Here is a 23,466-nt window from a genome sequence, read left to right as displayed (position 1 = left end):
AGCGATTGCTTGACGCGTCGTGTAGAGCACGTGTCCGATTAGGTAAAGTTTTAAGCGCGCCGTTGTATTTAATGAGGGAACTTTCCACGCAATACTGATCGCATCAAATAGCTCACGTTACATGATTAAGGCGAGGTCGCGAACTCGCGATACTCATCGCATATCGTACAACTTTCTACAACTAGTTATATCTTAGCGCGGGAACAATGTCACGTGTCGTGGCGAAAGCAGTTGACGACGATCGCTTAGTTGAAACAAGTTCTAGAAATTTCCTTGTAACCGAAAGAGCCCTCGTATACTTAAATTTGATGCAACTAAATTAAAATTAGAGAAGATGAATTGATAACAACAATACATAATATAAGCACGAAGCCATCGTACAGAAAACGCTAATAAAATAAGATGCTAATAGATAATGTACACGCGCACGCATGTATACTAATTTCCAATATTATTCTTATAGTCTTTTTTCTTTTTTATTAACTACTTATATTTTCTTATTTAAATTTGCTCTATCTTTCTTATTGTATAATTATATATTGTTAAACATCTACTTTATTATACTATCTAACTTATATATATTGATGTATCTTTCTCTTTTTCCTTTTTTTGTGTACTAAATGGGTTTTTATTTTATTTATTTTTAAATAAATAAATAAAATAACTGAGTGAGATAACTCAGCAGAATCAGAAAAATTTAGAAGAATAAAGAATTGAACTATCATATTACGCGAAAAAAACTTGATCAAGATTATATCGCGATGTAATTAAAAAAATATGCATTTTATATCAAAGAGCTAATCCACAAGCACGAATCTTGAAATCTTTTGGAACTTGAAATGAATGCTCACCGCGAAACGTCCGTCTCGCGCGCATCAGAACCGCGTGGTTGTAAACCGCGAGGGGAATGTAATACGCGCGCGCGGCCGTATGAACTCGATATGCAGCCGCGATGTAATACATGACAATGCGAGGTTTCGAAACGGGTAGCGGATATCAACGCGCGTCGTGACATCAAAGGCTATACGTCGAACGAGCCGCGATATCCGGACCTACTTAACGATAGTATCGATTTAATCGCGATAAAAGGTTATTCCATCCCCCGTCGTTCTAATTTATAGACGGCGATTGCCATCTCAATACATTTGTCCGCTCTCGCGGTCCCGAGAATTTGTCTTGCGAAGAAAGAAGACACAACGCGCCGCCCCTGCAGGAATCTCAGTCTTCCGCGTGCCCTCCCGCATCCACCGTACAAAAGTGGATGAATCATCCCCCTCTGCCACGAATAGACGCATTAAATCGCAAACTGCGCCGGAGCATATACACACACTCTAATATATTCCTCGAATCGAATGCCACATTGCAGCTGCGTTCTCATTTTCTCTCTCTCTCTCTCTTTCTCTTGAAATACAGGCCTGATGGACGAGATATTTCATCAATAGCCCGTCAATTGCACGAAGATCTTTTTTGTCGGAAAAAATGAAATATATTTATATTCCGTTAATAAAACACGATAATGTATATTATTTAAGCTCTTTTCGAGACACGTATTTAAAACATGTTATTTATCTTTTATTGCAAATTAATATGATAATTGTAATGATTTTATATTTATGATTATACGAGTATATTTAAAGTGCACTCTTCTGTTAATTTTCCATTTTCGCATATGTCGTATGTTATTGTATATTAAACAATGAAATGACTCTTCAACCGTTTATCTCGTCTAGATGTTACATCACATTGACAACGGCTCTTCATTTATATCGCGGTGGAAGTCCAAAAGGACCTGCGGGTACTGGAAAAACTGAAACAGTAAAAGACCTTGGAAAAGCGCTCGGTTTCAATGTAATCGTACAAAACTGTTCGGAAGGACTAGATTATAAAAGTATGGGTAGATTATTTTGCGGACTGTCGCAAAGCGGTGCCTGGGGATGCTTTGACGAATTCAACCGGTAAATATCCTTGAAGCTTACATACTATTAGCACGAGAAAAAGGGAAATCTTTTATCCAAATCAAATCTCGCTCAAAACGCATGATCATTGTTTCAGAATTAAACAACGCGAGAAAACGCTATACAAAAGAAAAGACATAAAGTTTATATATATGTACATTTATATCATTTATTTGTTATGTAGAATTTATGAAGAGCATTTCTGTAATTTTTATTTTTCACGATGAAAAGCTAGTTAATTGTCCATAAATAAAAGAATCTTTATATTACCACGTAATACATAAAAGAAATGCAAACGCAAAAAGAAAGAAAAAGATTTAGAGAAATGAATTCTTTCGTAATCGCAGAATTAACGTCGAAGTGTTATCAGTAGTAGCGCAACAGATACTATCGATACTGACCGCCCTCGCCCAGAGACTTACGAGATTCATTTTCGACGGCGCCGCTATAAATTTGGTGCACACCTGCGGCATTTTCATCACAATGAATCCTGGTTACGCCGGACGTACCGAACTTCCAGACAATTTAAAGTCCATGTTCCGGCCAATCTCGATGATGGTGCCGGACAGTAGCATGATTGTCGAGATCAACCTGTTTGGCGAAGGCTTTCAAAACACACGCGTGTTAGCTAGAAAGGTCACTTAAAGTTATAATTAATTTGTTTATCTCTTAATATTGTAATATAAGTGATTCTACAAACAATAATGTATCATTTAAATTTGTAGAATAATCTATAAATTTATTTTTTTGTTTATTGTCTTTCAAAATATCTAATATTTTTTAAATATTTATTTTATTTATTACCCCAAAAATTTTAATATTAGAATGTGCTGAAAATTTTGCATAATGCTTTTCTTCTTTGTAGGTTTTTACTTTATACTCTCTCGCCGAGCAACAGCTTAGTAAACAGCATCATTATGATTTCGGTTTGCGAGGTATAGTAACACTGACTCGATACGCTGGCAAAAAGAAAAGATTATATCCCAATTTACCCGACGAGGAGGTAATTCTTTATCTTCTTTATTATTCTAAAACTCAACACAAAACGTTGATTAAAACGTTTATTATTAATGACGCTTATAAAAATGTCATAATTTTTAAATTACTTGCGATATTTTATATTTAAAGTAAGGCAAAATTGCAATAATTGTTTATATTATGACACTTACTGTAAAATAATATCAGCCAAGTACAATTTTGTCTAGATAATTATCCTCTCCATGAAAGATATGAACGTCGCCAAACTTACTTCAAACGATCTACCGCTATTTCTCGATATTACTACCGATCTTTTCCCCAACGTAGACATACCCACCGTGGATTACGAGGAAATTATCAGTTATATAACCAACGAGGCAATCAAGTTGAAGCTGCAGGTAATCTACTTAGGGAGGATATAACGTATAATTTCAACGATTCTACTTGCTGGAAGGCGCCGACGCTCTCGTTTTTTATAGCCCTAAGGGCATTTATCGGGAAATTATTCGTGCCGATTTAGCGTTTATAAATATTAACTCGTGAATATATTAAATTGCGCCTGTATCCATCGCTCAGATCATCGTTTTCCCTTAGAATTTAATCTACGGAGAAAATAGTTATGGATATTGTGGATACTGTTCGGGCATGTAGGATAAATCGTCCTGCCGGTTATACCTCGAGATTAATTAATCGCCCTAAATTATCCGGGTTATTATAGCCAATTCCCATGATATTGACAAAAGTCATCGAGCTGTACGAGACGAAGAGCTCGCGTCACTCAACGATGATTGTCGGCGTATCAAACACCGCAAAAACCGCAACGTGGAAGATTTTACAGAATACGATGACGACAATGAAGAGCGATGGAAAGCCGGGCTTTAATGCCGTTCACGTATATCCCATTAATCCTAAGGCACTAAGTCTCGGTGAACTCTACGGCGAGTACAATCTTTCTACCGGAGAATGGCTCGACGGGGTGATATCGTCCATCATGCGGAAAACTTGTTCCGGTAAAGCGCTTGATTGATTACAATGTAATATGTGTAGTGTAATAAGTGTGTCACGCGTTATGGATATATGACATTAGAGACGAACACAATGTATTCTGTAATGTTTTGTGACCAAATATCTCAGTTGCGTGCGTTTTATATACTATTATTAAAATTTATGTAAAATATTTTTTCAAAAGCAAAAATTAAAAATACTTTTGCATTAATAAAATATGCTAATTACAAATATAATATAAGATAAGCATGTATACAGAAGTATATCGAATTTTAACATCCTTCAATTAAATAATATAAAAAGATTATTTATACGTACTAGATTTGTTTTATTGACAAATCACAAATAATAAATAAAATCGGAAAGAAGAGAAAATATAAGTAAAATTATTAGGACGAAAACTTATTTAGCTAACGTGATTTTCGAAAATATGCTATTGTAAAATTTAATTCTTTTGACAGAGGATACCGCCGATGAAAAGTGGATTCTCTTTGACGGACCCGTAGACGCTGATTGGATTGAGAACATGAACAGCGTCATGGATGACAACAAGGTATACTTTGTCCGTCCTTTGCTCGATACTCCTCGAGTCTCCTTGAACTGAAATTGCATAAGGCTAACTCTCTGACGCGTTGCTGAAATTAAAAACTCGGCGTTTTAAGGTACTGACGCTGATAAATAATGATCGTATTATTATGCCCGACCAAGTGTCGTTGCTCTTCGAGGTACAAGACTTGGCTGTCGCCTCTCCCGCGACGGTCTCCAGAGTAGGCATGGTTTATAATGATTACAAGAATTTTAGCTGGCATCCGTACGTCAATTCGTGGTTGCAAAAGTATAGCGCGCAACCGGAGTTTGTTGAAGAGGTGAAACAAATCGAGTAATTCTCCATGATCCGGCGGAACGTACATTTCATTGCTTTTCAATCAGATGAATCAGCTGTTCGAGAGCCACGTTAACGCGGCGCTAGAATTTAAGCGGAAGAATTGCGAGGAACTCGTGCCTGTTCCCGAATTAAACGCCATTCAGTCGCTCTGCAAACTATTGGAAGTATTCGCGATACCGCAGAACGGCGTGGAATTAGGCGAAGATCGCGCTGCTTTCTCCATAATATGCAAAATGTGGTTCTTCTTCTGGTACGTAAAAGTATTCTTGTTTCGTAGATGCGCGACGCATTTCGAATATTGCGTAGGACGCGCAACTGCGGTAAGATAAGTTACGACGATCATAAATTCATAACTCCAAGCAACACAGAATACCAGCCGTCACCTCTGGGCATGTTCAAGTAATATTAATACTATAATCCTCTAGTGGTTTGCGCAAGTCATATTAAACTATAAGTTTCGAGCTAATGACATGGTAATGATAGTCAAGAGCACGCTAAATAACTATCTTCAATGTCACGTTGCAGCATGATATGGTCACTGTGTGCCTCGGTCGATGAGAAAGGTCGTCAGAAGATGGATAATTTCATAAGGGAAATCGAAAGTTTCTTCCCGTTGCGGGATACGGTTTACGAGTATTACGTGGATACACGTCTCCGTACTTTCCTTTTATGGGAGGAAAAATTATCGCAAGCTTGGAAATTTCAACCTGGGTAAATATAAATATTTATTGAAATTGGTTACAAAATTCTGATATCTTTAAAAAAATTTTAAATTACCAATTTTCTGTCAGAAGTTATATCGATGAACGACAACCTTCGATACGTCAATTGTCGTATAACATGATTGTTTAATCAAGATCAGAATATCCTGAATTCGGTCCAAATCTCATATCGAGTCGCATACATATTCAGGTCAAATCATTCAATCCGCGTTATATCATATTCAATCACATCCATATATTTTCGAGAAAATCGATACGAGACCATCTCTTAAGAGAACCCGTGTGCGCCGCTAGTATATTCTAAGTCAATTTACAGCCTGCCATTCTACAAGATAATAGTACCTACCGTGGACACGATACGATACGATTACGTCGTGAGTTCCCTCTTATCGAATGGTTTTCCGGTGCTCGTGGTGGGTCCGGTGGGTACAGGAAAAACGTCTACCATCCACTCGGTACTCGAGCTGCTAGACGACACGAAGTACGCCGTTCTCCTTGTAAACATGTCGGCGCAAACTACATCCAATAACATACAAGTAAGGCTCTAAGCATCTATCAAATGGATAATAATTTTAAATATTGAATGAACGTTTTCTACGGCGGCTCTCTTGGCTTATAGGATGCGATGGAAAGTAGACTGGAAAAACGAACAAAAGGTGTTTACATTCCCACGGGCGGTAAGACTTTGATCACTTTCATGGACGATTTTAATATGCCCATGAAAGAGAAATATGGATCGCAACCACCGTTGGAATTGATTCGACAATGGATCGACTACGGATTTTGGTAATATTACATCGCAAAATATGCAAAAAGAAAAAGCGCAAACAGACAAATAGCAAAAAAAGGAATAACATGTGTAACAGGAACATGACAAAGATATTATATTGAAATATTTAACGGAACGTTGCAACAAATATAGAAAACATTATCGACAGGTACGATCGCCAGAAGCAAACGAGGAAATATATTCAAACGATACAATTAATGGCAGCGATGGGACCACCTGGTGGAGGCCGCAACGTCATTACGAATCGACTGCTCACAAAATTTAACGTCATTAATATGACTTTTCCAACTGAGAAACAAATTATAAGAATCTATGGCACAATGCTGAATCAGCAGCTTTCCGAATTTCATGCTGAAGTAAAAGGAATATGTAAGTATACAAAAGGAAATTGATTGTATTTAATTGACGATTATATAAAGTAACGTTCTCTTATCCGTTTTAGCAAATGATATAACGTTTGCCACGATCAATCTGTACAATCACATAATTCGAAAGATGCTTCCCACTCCAACGAAGATGCATTACTTATTTAATCTAAGGGATATATCAAAGGTAAAAAACGAATCTTAAAGTTAAAAATTGACAAACAACCGGCAAAACTCGGCATGAAAGTAGAGATGACGCAGATACAAAAATTGGTATCGATCCTCCGACAGATCTTCCAAGGGTTGCTGCGCAGCCATAAGGACTATCAGTATTCGAGACAGACTTTTCTGCGATTGTGGGTTCACGAGAGTTTCCGAGTTTTCTGCGATCGGCTTATTGACGAGAAGTAAGCGCTCAAGAGGCATTAACTTAATTTGGTCCGGGGTACGGGAGGAAAAAATGCTGAGCAATTTCTTTCAGGGACAGAGAGTGGTTCGTGACTCAGTTGAACGATCAGCTCGGGAAGCACTTTGAGTTGACCTTCCATAATGTCTGTCCGGAGAAAAGATGCCCCATTTTCGGTAAACACGCACACAATATATTGATGCAATACTTTGATTCTTAGCTAATATAAATATGCTCTTTTATTAACGCATTTAACAATAATAACATCAAAGGGAATATATATATATATTTTTTTTTTCTTATATTGAATTAATATCTGCAGGTAGTTTCATGAATTCCTGGGATATATACGAAGATCTCCCAGATATCGGTGCCGTAAGGCGTTATATAGAAGAACAGATGGACGACTATAATGCTTCTCGTGGCGTGGTACGCCTCGATCTCATTCTGTTCCGCGATGCGATTGAACATGTATGTCGCATCGTCCGTGTAATATCGCAGGTTAGTGATTCACATCGCGTGCCGTATAACGGTAAACACTCTATTCGACAATACGCTGTAAAAAATACAAATCTGTATTATTATGATTTTATATACGTGTTATTATAATATATTTTTAACATAAAATCGATTATTAATTTAAATAATAACTCAAAAAATAGAATTTCTTTTTTTTGTCGGTACACGTGCATATTTTGCTCGTTAGTCGTGTAAAATCTGTTGCGACAAATATATATAAAACACATTATAAATCTAACAATTGTAATAATGTTGTTTTACAGCCTCGCGGTAATGTCCTTCTGGTTGGAATTGGTGGTAGTGGTAGACAATCGCTTTCACGTATTGGCAGTTACATGTGCGATCTGTCCACCTATCAAGTTGCCATTACAACACACTATAGGTTACCGGAATTTCGCGAAGATCTCAAGACTCTGTACTCAATGGTCGGGGTGGAGAACAAACCGACTAGTTTCCTCTTCAACGATACCCAAGTGGTGGAGGAGCAGTTTCTGGAGATTGTCAACAATATGCTGAGTACTGGCGAAGTGGCCAATCTCTACAAGAGCGACGAAATGGAGGACGTAAGTCGGTTAATACGCTTTGCGTCACCATCATTTCATGTCCATTTGAATATAATCCGCGACGTTACTTTATATAGGTCGCGTTCTACGTAGAAAGAGAAATTAGCGAAATTAAAAAACTAACAGAAATATTATTTTCAACTGCTCATGAAATTTATATCTTGCTTAATTATTTTCGTTGTCGCAACTTTTGCTTGATATTCTCATATTATATTTTAAAAACATGTAAAAAATGTATTTATTTTATTAAGATTGCAAAAGTTTTTTAACCAATGATTAAATGATAAATGGTACAAACATATATTAACTTCTTTATTAATTTTTATTTTTCAAAAAAGCCGTAATGTTTACATAATTTACTATATATACAAAGAGTATAACTTAAAATTTTAAAATATCGTAGAGAGAAAGAAAGACATACATACACACATACACATATGTATGGCCCAGATAACCAGAAAAAAATTTTTGGTACCGTTATAAATTGCATTTGTACAATGATTTAGATCAGCAAAAATATAATCAATACAAAAGTGAGTCATCGCAGAATATTGATATATCGTGTTTTATCAGATTAAAAATAGATTATCAAAGGAAATAACAAAGGCTGGAAAGATACCAACAACCGAGACGGTATATAGCTACCTGATTGAGAGGGCGCGTGCCAATATGCATTTGATCATGTGCATGAGCCCGATCGGCGATGCCTTCAGGAACAGATTACGGCAGTATCCTTCCCTGATCAATTGCACGACCATCGATTGGTTCTTGGAATGGCCGAGAGAAGCTCTCCTCGAAGTTGGCAACAAGTTCCTCATGAATCTCAATCTGACGCTCACTATCACCGGCGAAAATAAAGTGGTAGGTACGCCCTTCCCCTTTCCGCGCGATCGATTCCATTCGATTCGATTCTTACGATCAACGCGCGTTTCCTACCACCAATCTTCCACCCTCTCCTGCTCTGTCCTTCTTGCCGACCATTTCGGCGAATCCGATTATTTTCCCATCTACGGTTTGCCTCACTCTGATGATGCGGCCGTCTGGCGCATTTCTTTTCTTTCGGCCGAAGCTGAGATTGGTCGCTTGGATTCCGCGTGAGAATGCTCTTAGATGTATACATGATTTATTTCACAAAGATGTCCAAGATGCTACGCGTATTGTTTTATTTTCTCATATCCCTCGAATAAAATCGAATTAAAAAGTACATGACGCAAAAGTGTTGACACAGTCAAGTGAGTACTTCAATCGGCGTAAAAAAATGTTTGTTCTAACATTTATTAATAAATCTATAAATTTTTTTTTCTTTCCATTTCAAATATATTTAGATAAAACTATTAGAAGAGTTTTCTTCTCGTATCTGTAAGAATCGGTTTTTAAACAATAATGTTTTTCTCGAATTATCAATTTATTATTCATATAGCTATTAGTCTTAATGCATTTATGACTCTTGATACTATTACATCTGCTCCACAAGTGTCATAAAACGCGAAAATGTTTTCTCATTTTAATATCTTTAAGTAAAAATGTTAATTAAGTAATTAATCACGCATTTGAGAGAGAGAGAGAGAGAAAGAGAACTGATTATATGTTAAATGTAATTAACTTAAATGTGGATAATATTAGACGTATGCGCGTTAAAATGTACACATATCATAAGAAATCGCTGTTAATCCCGGTATAAAATGAACGAGCTTTGTACGGTATCATTTTATTATACCCATATGCGCAAAGCAAGAGAGATGGATACGGAGAGATACAGCCAGTTAAAAAATTCACACTGCAATCGTAACGAACGCGAGCGTTACGAGGATGTACTTTTCTGCAGGAACCGCGACAAGCCGCGACGGCTATTCCATTGCCGCCGTTACAGGACCGAATGCGCGATGGAATTGCAGCATCATTCTCTTTGATCCACGACACGGTGTCCCAGTTCTCTCGCAGAATGGTCGTTGAAATGAAGCGACACAATTACGTGACTCCTATGAATTTTATCGAGCTGGTAGTCGGTTATAAAGAGTAAGAATCGAATAAATGTAATTAAAGTAATGGAAAGTACTAGAATTTTTCTCCAGAATTTAAGCTTAGTCAAGAGATAATTACACGTAATATAATTAGTATTATATAGTATACATTACTTTGTATAATATATATTCTTAATATCTTTAATCGAAGTATAAGATCATGCTACGCTGCTGTATTCGTATCACGCAGGATGTTGGCAGAGAAGCGACAAGATTTAGCAGACCAAGCGAACAAACTTCGCGGCGGCCTCTCGAAGATCGACGATACTCGGGTGAAAGTTAAAGAAATGGCGACGGAGCTCGAAGTCACTCAGCAGCAAGTTCATAAATCTACGAGAGAGTGCGAAGAATTCCTCGTAGCGATAGGTACACGGCGCACGCGACAGTGATATATTATCAGCGGCATTTATCAGATTAATCTATAAGAACTTATTGCTTTTAACGCTCGTGCGCCGGTTCTAACTTTCCTCTCGTGCACTTAATTAATCATATGATATTCATACTTGCACCATGCATCGTTTTTAACTGTGCAGCAAACCAACGTCGCGATGCCGATGAAACGCAGAGACAGGTCACCACCAAATCGCACCGTATCGCCGAGGAGCAAAAAGAATGCAAGAAGCTCGAGGAGCTCGCGCGAACTGACCTAGCAACCGTCGAGCCTGCCTTGAACGAAGCTATGAAGGTTTGTTATAGAATCACCGAATCATTTTCCAATTATATTTGCCCAGCTTTAAACAATTTCTGTGATCGTTTTTCGCCTTAATGTATTATCGCATTTCATATATTTTTACAAATTTAACTGTTAACTTTTGTAATATATTTAACGAAGTGAGATTCGCAGTTCTTTCTTTCGTCACAATGAATATGCAATGTTGAGATAACAATAGCTTTGGATTATAGATGATTGAAATTAAATGGATTTTATTCTGTTATTAATTTTTTGTTGCCGAGAAATTTATACAGTCCAGAGAGAAAAAGAAGACAGAGGAAAGATATACCTCAGACATTATTTTGTTCGATGATTTATTTGATAAAAAAATATTTCTTATCAACACAGAACAAATGTATTAAAGATTTAATTTAAATTACACGTTATATTGTAAAGAAACGTTGTGTTAACGATTTTTTTAGGCATTAGATGCTTTGAGCAAGAAAGATTTAGCCGAAATCAAATCCTTTACGCGTCCACCGCCGAAAGTCGAGATGGTGATGGAAGCCGTAATGATTTTAAAGAACTCAGAACCGACATGGGGGGAAGCGAAACGCCAACTTAGTGACGTAAACTTCATTAATACGGTGAGCCACAATATGTTACGACTGGCGCACAAGACTATGTTCATACTACTCGTTCCGCAAACTAACTTGCTCTGATTTAATTTCCAGCTTCGAGACTTCGACAAAGATCATATATCGGAGAGAGTTCTACGAACAATAGCCAAGTACACGTCCAATCCCGAATTCGATCCTATAAAGGTCGGCGTAGTATCTGTTGCAGCTAAGTCACTTTGCATGTGGGTGATAGCTATGGAAAAGTACGGCAAACTATACAGGTAAGTCAAAACTTTTTACGATATATACGTATTTCTTTTCGTCTTGTCTTTCCAATCTTAAATACTTATATAATAAAATTAAATATAATTAAATGTATCCTTTAAAATTTTTTAAGTTTGAATTTTTTTTTAGTAGTAGTAGTAACTGTTATTATTTAATTAATCGATTTTATCACCTGCATCGTGTCATTCATCTTTTATTATGGATAAAAACCAATTATACCTTTACAGAATCGTGGCACCAAAACGGGAAAGACTGCAGATCGCGTTAGAATCATTGAAGCAGAAGGAAATAGCCTTAGAGGAGGCAATGCAGCAGCTGCAAAACTTACACGAGCAGCTCGAGAGATTACAACGGACGTACGACGCTAAGATGAAAGAAAAGGAGGATTTGATTAAGCTGGCGAGTATACCCATGTTTCTTACGCTTTAGAACGCTAGAAATGGCCCCACGTAAAGCCGAAAAAGTAAAACAAATCGATAAAGAAAGTCAACTGGTTCGATCCGACTATGCGCGTCCCCTCAGTAACATTATAGTCATATAAAATTCTATCTTAAAAAAAAAAAAAAAATATATATATATATATATATATATATATAAGTCATTCATTATTAATTTATAGGAGAAATATATACTTAAAGAGTTTAATATTTTTTGAGTTTTACTTTTACTTTTGAAAATAAATGAAAGATATTCAAAAGATATTATTGTGTATTTCATGTACATATTTTTTTCTTTTCATTCTCTCTTCAGGCTGAATTGTTAAAGCTGAAACTAGACCGTGCAGCGATGCTGGTGGATGGCCTTTCCGAGGAACGTATTCGATGGGAGAACACAGTAGCGTCATTAACCGAATGTTTCGAGTGGCTGCCGGGTGATTGCTTGATATCTACCGGATTTGTGTCGTACTTGGGGCCGTTTGTGTCCAATTATAGGCAGGAACTAATAAGTATTTGGTCCAAGGAGGTAAGTTCGACAATCGTTCTTCGAAACTCCTTATCATAATTTTTCACCAATTCGCATTGCAAATTATCTACATAGAGTTTGCAAGCTAATGAACTATTTTACATACAACTCCAATCGTATTTCCAACAAAAACTATTACTTGCAACCAACTAAAGAATTAATTTTCGTTATTCATCTTATGCATTTTTTATATTTTTGTTTTGATATAAAAGCGATTGATTTTGTTTACTTTTTTTTTAAATATACAGATTAATCTCTATACGTGAATTTATCAAATGATTAAGGTGCAAGATAAAGAGATACCGACAACGCCAAATCTAGATGTGAAGGAGTTTCTAGCTGATCCGTCGACAATCAGGGATTGGAACATTCAGGGATTACCGTCCGATGGATTCAGCACGGAAAACGGCATCATAGTAACGCGGGGAGCACGTTGGCCCCTCGTAATCGATCCGCAATGTCAAGCGGTGAAGTGGATCAAAAATATGGAAGCGAAAAACGTAAATATTTGATATATACGTTACACTATCAAAGAAACAAATATTTCTCCAGCAATATTGTTAATTGGCTTTAATGTAAAATATATTAACAAATATATTAACAAATATATTAATAAAATAAATAATTAATATGAGATAAAACAATGCCAAACCAATAAAATCCGAGAATTTACTTTGTCATTTTGACGTAACAATTATAATCGCAGTCACTGAGAGTAATCGACTTTGGTCAAGCGGACTTTATGAGAATTCTGGAACAAGCAATTCAGCTCGGAAGGCCAGTATTGCTCGAAAATATCGGAGAGACTCTCGATCCGAGCTTGAATCCGCTTCTCCAAAAAGCTTTCATTAAATCAGGTAAAACTTAACGTCAATATCGTATAATTATATTCACATAATTATGTTATATTTATGAGAAAATTCTAAAAATGATTTTTAAATTGTTAAAATTAAAATTTATTAAATAATAATCAGTAAATAAACTTCTGTTTAAATTGTTAAATTAACAAAAAAATCTGATATATATGTAATAAAATATTATAATATATTCTTAATAATATTTTATCTTTTACTTGAATGTGCGCGATTAATTCTTTGTAAAACAAAAATTGCGTTTAGCATAAAAGGCAATAAATAATCTTTTTCTTTTTGCTTGTAATTTATATAATTCAATCGTTTCCAATGCTACAGGCGATCAAATAATGATCAGATTTAACGATAAGATGATTACTTACAATGATCAATTCCGGCTGTTTATGACTACAAAGCTCTCGAATCCCCACTATGCCCCGGAGATTTCAACTAAAACGACATTATGCAACTTTGCCATTAAGGAGCAAGGTAACTAATAGTCTTACAGTATATACTTTAGAGAAAGATGGAACAAGATTAGGGAATATAACTCTGTCCCGCATGTAGGTCTCGAAGCGCAGCTTCTCGGAATCGTGGTAAGGAAAGAGAAGCCGCAGCTCGAGGAGCAGAAAGACAATCTGGTACTTACAATTGCATCCGATAAACGGATTCTCAGAGAACTCGAAGATAAAATACTTCAGTAAGATTTACGAAAATTCCTTAAGCTTTAAATGTTCAAATGCTTTTTGCTTTAAAGCACAATCACGATACGCTTTATTCTCTATATAATTGAATATAAAACTAATTTTTATCATTCATTCTTAATGTAATTTACAAGTAATTAGCTAAAACAATTATAACGAAATATATAAATACATTTGATGTATTCTATTAGTCTGCTCAGCGTGGCAGGAGAATCTCTTCTAGATGACCTAGACTTGCTGAATGCTCTACAGACATCAAAGACAACATCTATCTCCATTCAAGAGTCTCTAGCTGTTACTGAACAGACAGAAAAAGAGATAGATTTAGCGAGAGAAGGATATCGACCATGCTCGAAACGTGCTTCGATTCTTTTTTTCGTTCTAAACGACATGAGCGCCATCGATCCCATGTATCAGTTCTCCCTCGTTGCATACAACGCACTGTTTATGCTTTCCATCGACAAAAGTCCTAAAAAACCAATATTGTCTGAGAGAATCGATAGTCTGAACGATTATCATACATATGCGGTTTACAGGTATAATTAAATACAGAGAGGGAGGGAGAAAGAGTTTTATTTTCGTTAAAAAAATTTTGTTTTTATTTTTTATTAATAAATAATATTTGCAACTTAAAATCATTTAGTAAAAACATAAATATGTTTTCATTATTTCATTGATGTTTGATATTAATTTTTATTAAAGAAGAATTAATATTTTCTTTTCTATGTATAAGTACTTGTATGATACTATTTCAGACAGTAATACATCACAAACAAATTTTTTACAATTAATTTAAAAGAGAACATGTGCATAAAGATAATTAAAAGATATATAATATATAATTTCTTTGCAGAAAGAAATATTTTAATGAAAACTAACTTATTTTTTTAGCTTTATTTTTAGTAATCTTTTATCTTTTATACGATATTATAAATCAATGTTTCATAAAAAATGTGATGAAATTTGAAATGCGCACAAATTTGACGTGATGTAACATTATTATAATCCTCTTATCTTGCAAATATTTATGGCAGAGAAGAAATGTATGGTCCTAAAGAAAAATGATGCGACGGATTTTATTTTTATGGACAGGAACACATGCCGAGGTCTATTCGAGCAGCACAAGCTCCTCTTTTCTTTTCACATGTGCGTCAAGATATTGGATGCGCAGGGCAAAATCATCCCGGGAGAATACGCGTTTCTGCTCCGCGGCGGAATCGTGCTGGACCGAGAAAATCAGCCGGACAAACCCGTGTCGTGGCTGCCGGATGAAACTTGGGACAGTGTCACTGAACTCGACAAGCTGCCCGGATTTCACGGAGTCGTTTCTTCTTTTGAGCAGCTCCCACGTGATTGGCACAATTGGTGCGTACAACGTCATGTTATTTCGCTTCAGCCCTTCTTGACAGGTCATTTTTACAGTACTCTTGTTATCTTTCTTTACAATTTCTTTTAATTTGCGCAATTGTACTAGTAAACATACGTTTGTATATAGGAGTTCTCCATATATATTTATCAAAAATATTTTATCGTAAACTAATTAAATCAAACATATAGATGATAATTTTTTTCTCTTTTTATTTTACTTTTTTTATTTGAATTATAACGACAAAGCTACTACATTAAAGAAGAAAGATTTTATGATCATTTTTATTTCAATCACGTTATCATCTGTCAGAAATATTTTGCGCAAACACATTTCCCTACGTTTTCTTATCAATCCCTTTAATATCTAGGTACATCAGCACAGAACCGGAAACTATACCGCTAGTCGGCGAATGGGAGGGAGAGTGCACTGAGTTTCAGAAAATGTTATTCGTTCGCAGCTGTCGACCTGACAGAATATCCTTCTGCATTACGACCTATATCGTTCGCAATCTCAGTCAAAGTTTCGTGGAACCTCCTGTACTTGACCTAAAAGCAGTGTTAGATGATTCCGTGGCGCAGATACCATTGATATTCGTTCTTTCGCCCGGCGTAGATCCTACCGGCATTCTCATGCAGTTAGCTGACAGTCAAGGCATGTCTGATAAATTCACGACTTTATCACTAGGTCAAGGACAGTCTCCCATTGCCACAAGGTTAATTACAAAATTTTGTATATTTATATGATATAATTGTAATATCTAAGATGCTTTAGATTTTTTTAAAGAAATAAAATCTGAATTGCATTTTATATTCTTAATCTTATTAATATGACAAAGTTGTAAAACTGGTACATTGAGAAAAAATTAATGTCTAGAAGTCAAAACTAAAATTGATATTTATACGCATATAAAATTAATTTTATTGAGTTTCATATTTCATTGTTCTTTGCGCAGCATGATACAGAACGGTGCCAAAGAAGGATTCTGGGTATTTCTTGCGAATTGCCACCTCTCGCTCAGTTGGATGCCCAAGCTCGATAAGATTGTGGAAATACTTGGTTCTAGCCAAACTTTACATTCAAGATTTAGGTATATGCCAGAGTTTTATGAAATACTATCTCATATTATATTCACGCAATACTATATTTTTTACATATAATGCAAAAATAATAAATTATTAAAAGTTCTAATTTTTTTTTGCAATTCGAAAAAATTATATTTATTATGATATTAAGTATTGACATTGATTATTATGATATTTGATTCTGAATATAGTCAGATGTATTGGACTAGATATTGAAAAAATGCGTTTAATTCTTTTACAGACTATGGCTTAGTTCGAGCCCGACTCCTCAGTTTCCTATATCGATCCTTCAAGCCGGAATAAAAATGACTACCGAGCCGCCAAAAGGATTAAAAGCCAACATGAAGCGCCTTTACGGTTTAATTACCGAAACTCAGTTCGACTTGTGCCAAGAAAAGTCTAAATATAAAAAGCTGCTATTCGCACTGGTCTTCTTCCACTCTATTCTTCTAGAACGAAAGAAATTCCAGCAACTTGGCTGGAACGTTGTCTACAGTTTCAACGATTCCGACTTCGAGGTATTTTCGAGCAAAAGTTGCGAGCGGCATATACGTTGCAGAAAGCTTTTTTATTTATCCGCTATTTATTTTAAAAGCACAAAAAGATATCTCTCAGAAATCAAGCCAGCGCTTCTCATAGCGCTTAAATTCATTTCGTCAAAGAGACGCTCGATGATAAAGAGGCACGATTGTCATAATAGTAGGATATCTGTTCCAGGTCTCTGAGAATTTGCTGCAAGTTTATCTGGACGAATATCCAGTCACACCGTGGGAATCTTTGAAATATCTCATAGCAGGTGTTTGCTATGGTGGTCACGTGACCGACGACTGGGATCGCCGCTTGTTGATGACATACATCCAGCAATATTTCACGGAGAACGTCCTGACTACCTCCCATTATCGTTTGTCATCGCTGCCCACCTATTACGTGCCCCGCGACGGTTCCTTGGAGTCCTACCGCGACTTTATCGCGATCCTGCCGAACGTCGACAGGCCGGAAGCATTTGGTCAGCATCCAAATGCGGATATCACTTGCCTGATAATGGAGACTAGGAACATGTTTGAGACTCTGATGAGTCTTCAGGTACAGACGGTCGGCGTAGAAATGGACGAGGACAAAGAGCATAAGGTAAGTAAATTGAGAGATCGAATTTCAAGCTTACATTTCCTGTTTGATTTGAAGACGTAAAGTAACGAGAAATAAAAGTAAGTAAGACTTTTATATTATTGAAGTTACGAGAAATCTCTCGATATCTGCTTTTATATTATTGGCATTTCATTATCGCAACTTCATTAATCTTGCCTTCGGTAATCCTACGCTGAGCTCTTGTTACGAACGAATCTTGTTACTCAATCTTGTCGTGTCTTACAGGTAATGCAACTCGCGAACGATATTCTCTCGAGAATACCGGAAACGATCGATTACGAGACAACAGACAGACTGATAGGACCAAATAAGACGCCGTTGGATGTGGTGCTTCTTCAAGAGATTGGACGATACAACGCGTTGTTGACAAAAACTCGGGACAGTCTTGAGGAACTTCAACGGGGAATTATAGGATTCGTGCTTATGTCGCGCGAGTTAGAAGAAATCTTCGCGTGCATATACGAGGGAAGAGTGCCGTCTCTATGGTTGACCGCGTATCCGTCTTTGAAATTGCTCGGCGCTTGGACGAGGGATCTAATCAATCGAGTCGAGCACTTCGCCAATTGGGCTCGAACCACTCATCCGCCATTGCTCTTCTGGCTAGCTGCGTATACATTTCCGACGGGATTCCTTACTGCGGTGCTACAAACTTCGGCGAGACTCTGGAACGTATCTATCGATTCATTGTCATGGGAGTTTACTGTCTTCACAACGGATGAGTCTGCTATAATCGAGCCGCCCATGGTAACTACGAGCGATTAGGCTAATTGCTCATCCGAGTTCGAGACCACTAATATCGAACACTGCTTTAACTGTAAGAAGCTTACACTTCTTGCTAGATACGGTGCTCATTCATACAAATATCTCGTTTATGTAAATTATCCGTTCAATTATGCAATATAACTATTCGGCTTTCGAATGAAAAAGATTGGAGATTAAAGGTCTGTCATCGCCACGTATGTGACTTGCTTCGAATACACAGCAGAGATTGTTTATAATTGCATCACATTATAAAAAATTAAATGTGAGAGATTTTCATGGTACAATGTCAATTCTCTCTTCTGATTGTCATAAATCTTTTTCGATACACGCAAAAGAATCGGCGAATCATTGTAAAGAATGTATTGCTCTTATCGATTATACGATAAGCGATTGTATATATTGTTTAACTTTAGGACGGCGTATATATACGCTCCATTTTTCTGGAGGGTGCTGGCTGGGACAAAGAGAATGGCATTCTCATCGAACCCGCACCCATGCAACTCGTGTGCAACATGCCGATGATCCATTTTCGACCCGTCGAGCAAATTAAAAAAAAGGTCAAAGGTAAGGCCAACCATGCAAATGTCAAAATCATTTTATTATAATCGAATTTTCTTCGCGCGTATAAACACAATTACAATTACCCAAATTAAAAAAAAAAAAAGCAGAGCCTCGATCACATTGGAGATTAAAGGTCTGTCATCGCCACGTATGTGACTTGCTTCGAATACACAGCAGAGATTGTTTATAATTGCATCACATTATAAAAAATTAAATGTGAGAGATTTTCATGGTACAATGTCAATTCTCTCTTCTGATTGTCATAAATCTTTTTCGATACACGCAAAAGAATCGGCGAATCATTGTAAAGAATGTATTGCTCTTATCGATTATACGATAAGCGATTGTATATATTGTTTAACTTTAGGACGGCGTATATATACGCTCCATTTTTCTGGAGGGTGCTGGCTGGGACAAAGAGAATGGCATTCTCATCGAACCCGCACCCATGCAACTCGTGTGCAACATGCCGATGATCCATTTTCGACCCGTCGAGCAAATTAAAAAAAAGGTCAAAGGTAAGGCCAACCATGCAAATGTCAAAATCATTTTATTATAATCGGATTTTCTTCGCGCGTATAAACACAATTACAATTACCCAAATTAAAAAAAAAAAAGCAGAGCCTCGATCACAACCAATATTCGCTTAACATTTTTACAGAATTATACCATTGTCCTTGTTATTATTATCCCCAAAGGAGCGGCGATCAAACGAGATCTGCGTTCGTTGTAGCTATAGATCTCAAAGCTGGACCGCAGGGTCCAGATTTCTGGGTGAAACGAGGAACTGCGCTTTTATTGAGCCTGGCCGTATAAGTTATATGTTAATTTGTATTCACAAGCCTCAGTTTAATTTTAGCAATAACATAAACGCATAATATATTTATTAGAAGTAGTTTATCGCATTAAACATCCTATGGGGATGTCCTATAAACGTCTTTTGAACATGTGTGGGTTACATGACTTTGTATTTTTCATTTGTGTTATATAGATAATTAAAAATGGCTTAATGTTTATGGGATTTGAAAACGTATATGTATTTCACATAAACATTTTACAAAATATTAATCATTATATATGTATATTAGATTTCGCTTTAAAAATAAATAAAGAAATAAAACAATGTGAAATAAATGAGATTATTAGCTCCATCTCTCGTGATCCAACTACATGATAGTAGATATAACATGGTATATAAAAAATATTAAATTTTCTAATAATTTCCGTAGAGAGGAGAAAGAAATATACACGATTATATTACATATAGTAAATATTTCTACACAAATTATAATTAAAACAAACAATATATATTCATAAATAATCTAAAACTGTTTCTCAATTGGTATCAAAGTACCAAGAACTGATACTTTCTAGAATATGGATGTTAGTATATCGATACTTGATACTTTTCATGTACCAACAGAGTGTAAGTGATGTTATTTCTAAGTTATTTTCAACAGATAAGCATATCGATGAAGGTATTTTTAAAATGCACATATTCACTGTTGTAAATATCAATATTATTAACATTTAATAAAAATATTTATTTATGAATTATAATATAAATTATCATTTACAAGTACGAGATAAATCTCAAAATACGTTGCTAAATAAAACAATTTTTAAAATATCATTATATATATGCTATAAAATATAAAAGGCTTATGGTTACATGTATGTTATAAAAAATATAGATTTAGAGAAATTGGTTTTACATTTATTCTAGACCGTTAAAAGTTCTGATAATTACAGAACAATCAATTGTTCTTTTGCAATTAATTTTAAGCAGATTAATTCTAAATCATCGCAAAAATCACATAAGCAATTTTAATAACAATTGGCTGCTTGAAAGAGAGTATGACTAAAAAGCATATTTTAATTATTCGACAAAAAATATTTTTTACAAAATTATATATATATCTCTCTCTCTCTCTCTCTCTCTCTTGAAAATAGATAACAATTATAAATAACGTCACTAAATCGAATTCTCCAATTTGTCGTGGTATACAAAGAAGAAATTGATTCAGTTCATCGCGATAGAATTGATTTGGAACTTCCGTATTTACGGTTAGTACATAAGGATACGAGACAGATTGAGTCGAATTGAAGAAAAGAAGTAGAGACAGACGAGACGAGATTAAAGGTCACCAGTCTTGTTGGCGGATCACAAACATCAGGTCGCTCTCACGATTCTGACCCTCACGCAATTATTTCTTATTCTCGGTGTAATGGCGCTCGACGAAGATCCCGGTGCATTCAGAGTTTTCTCCTACCTTCCACCGTGCTTTAATAGTACGAACATCACTTCTTCTTTCTCGCCTCAGGTGCTGCTACGCGCCTCCGCGATGTCCTACCATTTATCTACACTTCTTTCCCGATGTTGTTAACATGAAACTACTCAACTCATTCAATGCTAGATTACTTTTTTATCACGATTTATACGTATGATGTTTTCTCGTGACACAGAATTTTTTTTAAAGAGAATATATTTGTAATAACATGACTGACAAACAGCGAAAATTTTTTAGATAAATCTATCTATATTTCTACAATCAAAAATAGTAAAAAAGAATTTTTATATTTTCATGAATTTTTTAGGTATATTATTTAAAAATTAATTGCGCACGTATATATGCTTTATAATTTTTATATCATTAATCAAATGTATTTTTATGTTAATTTCAACTTTGGAATTTCTAAAATATTTTTAACGTGCGAAAGTTATGTTATATTCTCTTTAAAAAGAATCCCTCTTTTTCGTCCCGCTTATACATATTTTCATTTTTATGATGTATTTGTTGCCGTTTTTAATATTTTAACTCATAAACTTTAGAAATTGATTCCAGACTTACAATAAAAAAGTTCTCCCTTCGTGAAATAAATTGAAAAACTTATAAACGGGAACGCGAGAAACACAGTCAAGCGACAGATAAAATCAGGTAAAAATTTTAGGTACGACGATAAATTGAGAAGTGAGAAAAACTGATTTGCATTTGATGTCGAAGCAAGAAAAAATGAGTATCTTTGTTAAATGAAATTGTATTGCATTGCGCACTTTGCGTCCGAAACTGTCCGGAGCAGAAGAATAATAGAGATAAGCGAATGAGTAATAGTCGCGGGTAACTGGATATCCGAGAAAATATTTTTCGGTGAAAGGTCTCTCCATATAATTCGACAATGGAAGATTCTTAATTCTGAAAGATAGCAATAAAGAATATTTTTGCTTCCTCATAGAGGAACACAAAGCTTCCTCTATGAGGAAGCAAAAATTGAAAAATCCGCATGCTTAAAGCAGCTTAAGCATTGTAAGATAAAATGATGAGGAAGCAATGTGCAAGTTTTTAATTTGCACAACTCTACTTGTTATATTATTATTTTATTGGACAGATAGCGTGAATTTGCAGCATCTCTATACATATATTTAAAATATATAAATGTACACATAATATAATTATATAAAATATAAAAAATATTTCGCGTAAAAAAATCCATACGCAGAATATTTTGCATAAAAAAGAGACGCGTAAAATTATAACTTATACGTTCTGCATATTGCTTGCAATCATTCAATAGTATCAATTAATCAGGTATTGTTATCCCAATTGCGTTATTATTCACTTCTAATCCTCGATGAATATATGCTATGTATTTCAAAATCCTGCAGTATCTAGGAGGTCTCAAAGGTATTTAATGCGGTCCGCTATTTACGTATAGGGTTGCCACCCGTACTTTAAAATAAAGTATTGTACGTTATTTTGGACGTACATACTTTATATTTTGTAAAGCAATAAAGTACGCTAAAATACTTTATTTTACGAATACTAAGTTTTCATTAACACGTTCACGGCGGATGTTACCGTGTCGCGTATATGTGATTTATTATTATGAGCGCATTCCGTTTCACGCATTGAGCGCATAGATCGCCTGGAAATCTATAGTTCACGTAACATATATTAGTATTAGAGGAACAAAGCTTCTCTAAATTTAATTAAAAATGAGTTGTTGATATATTTAAATTTAAATATCGGTTGTAAAGACGCTGTAGAAATCTTTAAAAAAGACAAACACTTATTAGATATTGCAAAAAGTAATAAAAAATATGTATGGAAAAATAAATATAAAAGATATATATGTACTTTTTTTTTTATTTAACTTTTTTTTCGTTCTCAAAGGCGTTACATACGTTATTTGTTTTAAAAAAAGGTGACAACCCTATTTACGTATGTGACAAGAAATTATCCATACTCGTCGCATTATCGTC

At 35.4% G+C, this 23,466-nt stretch overlaps 1 protein-coding gene across 1 annotated transcript in view; it reads left to right on the top strand.

Annotated features, from left to right (window-relative positions):
• The window catches only part of LOC115246126 (dynein heavy chain 2, axonemal), a 40,651-nt gene extending 20,386 nt beyond the window's left edge, over positions 1-20,265 (top strand). Inside the window, exons 26-63 of the mRNA XM_029824753.1 lie at positions 1,731-1,955; positions 2,303-2,591; positions 2,821-2,958; positions 3,161-3,331; positions 3,652-3,943; positions 4,400-4,491; positions 4,601-4,804; positions 4,869-5,074; positions 5,350-5,535; positions 5,863-6,082; positions 6,166-6,332; positions 6,485-6,705; positions 6,779-6,888; positions 6,993-7,108; positions 7,183-7,283; positions 7,430-7,608; positions 7,890-8,189; positions 8,763-9,050; positions 10,015-10,205; positions 10,401-10,576; positions 10,744-10,895; positions 11,345-11,509; positions 11,597-11,763; positions 11,995-12,166; positions 12,518-12,730; positions 13,015-13,230; positions 13,437-13,587; positions 13,921-14,070; positions 14,149-14,281; positions 14,477-14,821; positions 15,378-15,650; positions 16,022-16,366; positions 16,607-16,741; positions 16,978-17,254; positions 17,454-17,864; positions 18,108-18,626; positions 19,058-19,208; positions 19,867-20,265. Of these exons, the coding sequence (XP_029680613.1) occupies positions 1,731-1,955; positions 2,303-2,591; positions 2,821-2,958; positions 3,161-3,331; positions 3,652-3,943; positions 4,400-4,491; positions 4,601-4,804; positions 4,869-5,074; positions 5,350-5,535; positions 5,863-6,082; positions 6,166-6,332; positions 6,485-6,705; positions 6,779-6,888; positions 6,993-7,108; positions 7,183-7,283; positions 7,430-7,608; positions 7,890-8,189; positions 8,763-9,050; positions 10,015-10,205; positions 10,401-10,576; positions 10,744-10,895; positions 11,345-11,509; positions 11,597-11,763; positions 11,995-12,166; positions 12,518-12,730; positions 13,015-13,230; positions 13,437-13,587; positions 13,921-14,070; positions 14,149-14,281; positions 14,477-14,821; positions 15,378-15,650; positions 16,022-16,366; positions 16,607-16,741; positions 16,978-17,254; positions 17,454-17,864; positions 18,108-18,626; positions 19,058-19,208; positions 19,867-20,021 (8,002 nt within the window). The 3' untranslated portion in view covers positions 20,022-20,265. The remainder of the gene's footprint in view (positions 1-1,730; positions 1,956-2,302; positions 2,592-2,820; positions 2,959-3,160; positions 3,332-3,651; positions 3,944-4,399; positions 4,492-4,600; positions 4,805-4,868; positions 5,075-5,349; positions 5,536-5,862; positions 6,083-6,165; positions 6,333-6,484; positions 6,706-6,778; positions 6,889-6,992; positions 7,109-7,182; positions 7,284-7,429; positions 7,609-7,889; positions 8,190-8,762; positions 9,051-10,014; positions 10,206-10,400; positions 10,577-10,743; positions 10,896-11,344; positions 11,510-11,596; positions 11,764-11,994; positions 12,167-12,517; positions 12,731-13,014; positions 13,231-13,436; positions 13,588-13,920; positions 14,071-14,148; positions 14,282-14,476; positions 14,822-15,377; positions 15,651-16,021; positions 16,367-16,606; positions 16,742-16,977; positions 17,255-17,453; positions 17,865-18,107; positions 18,627-19,057; positions 19,209-19,866) is intronic.
• Positions 20,266-23,466: the final 3,201 nt, after the last annotated feature.

The sequence above is a fragment of the Formica exsecta genome, unplaced genomic scaffold, assembly GCF_003651465.1.
Source record: "Formica exsecta isolate Colony F162 unplaced genomic scaffold, ASM365146v1 scaffold1387, whole genome shotgun sequence".
In the NCBI taxonomy this organism is placed as follows: domain Eukaryota; kingdom Metazoa; phylum Arthropoda; class Insecta; order Hymenoptera; family Formicidae; genus Formica; species Formica exsecta.
The sequence above is the reverse complement of the archived record's forward strand: the minus strand, read 5'-3'. Positions and strand labels throughout refer to the sequence as shown.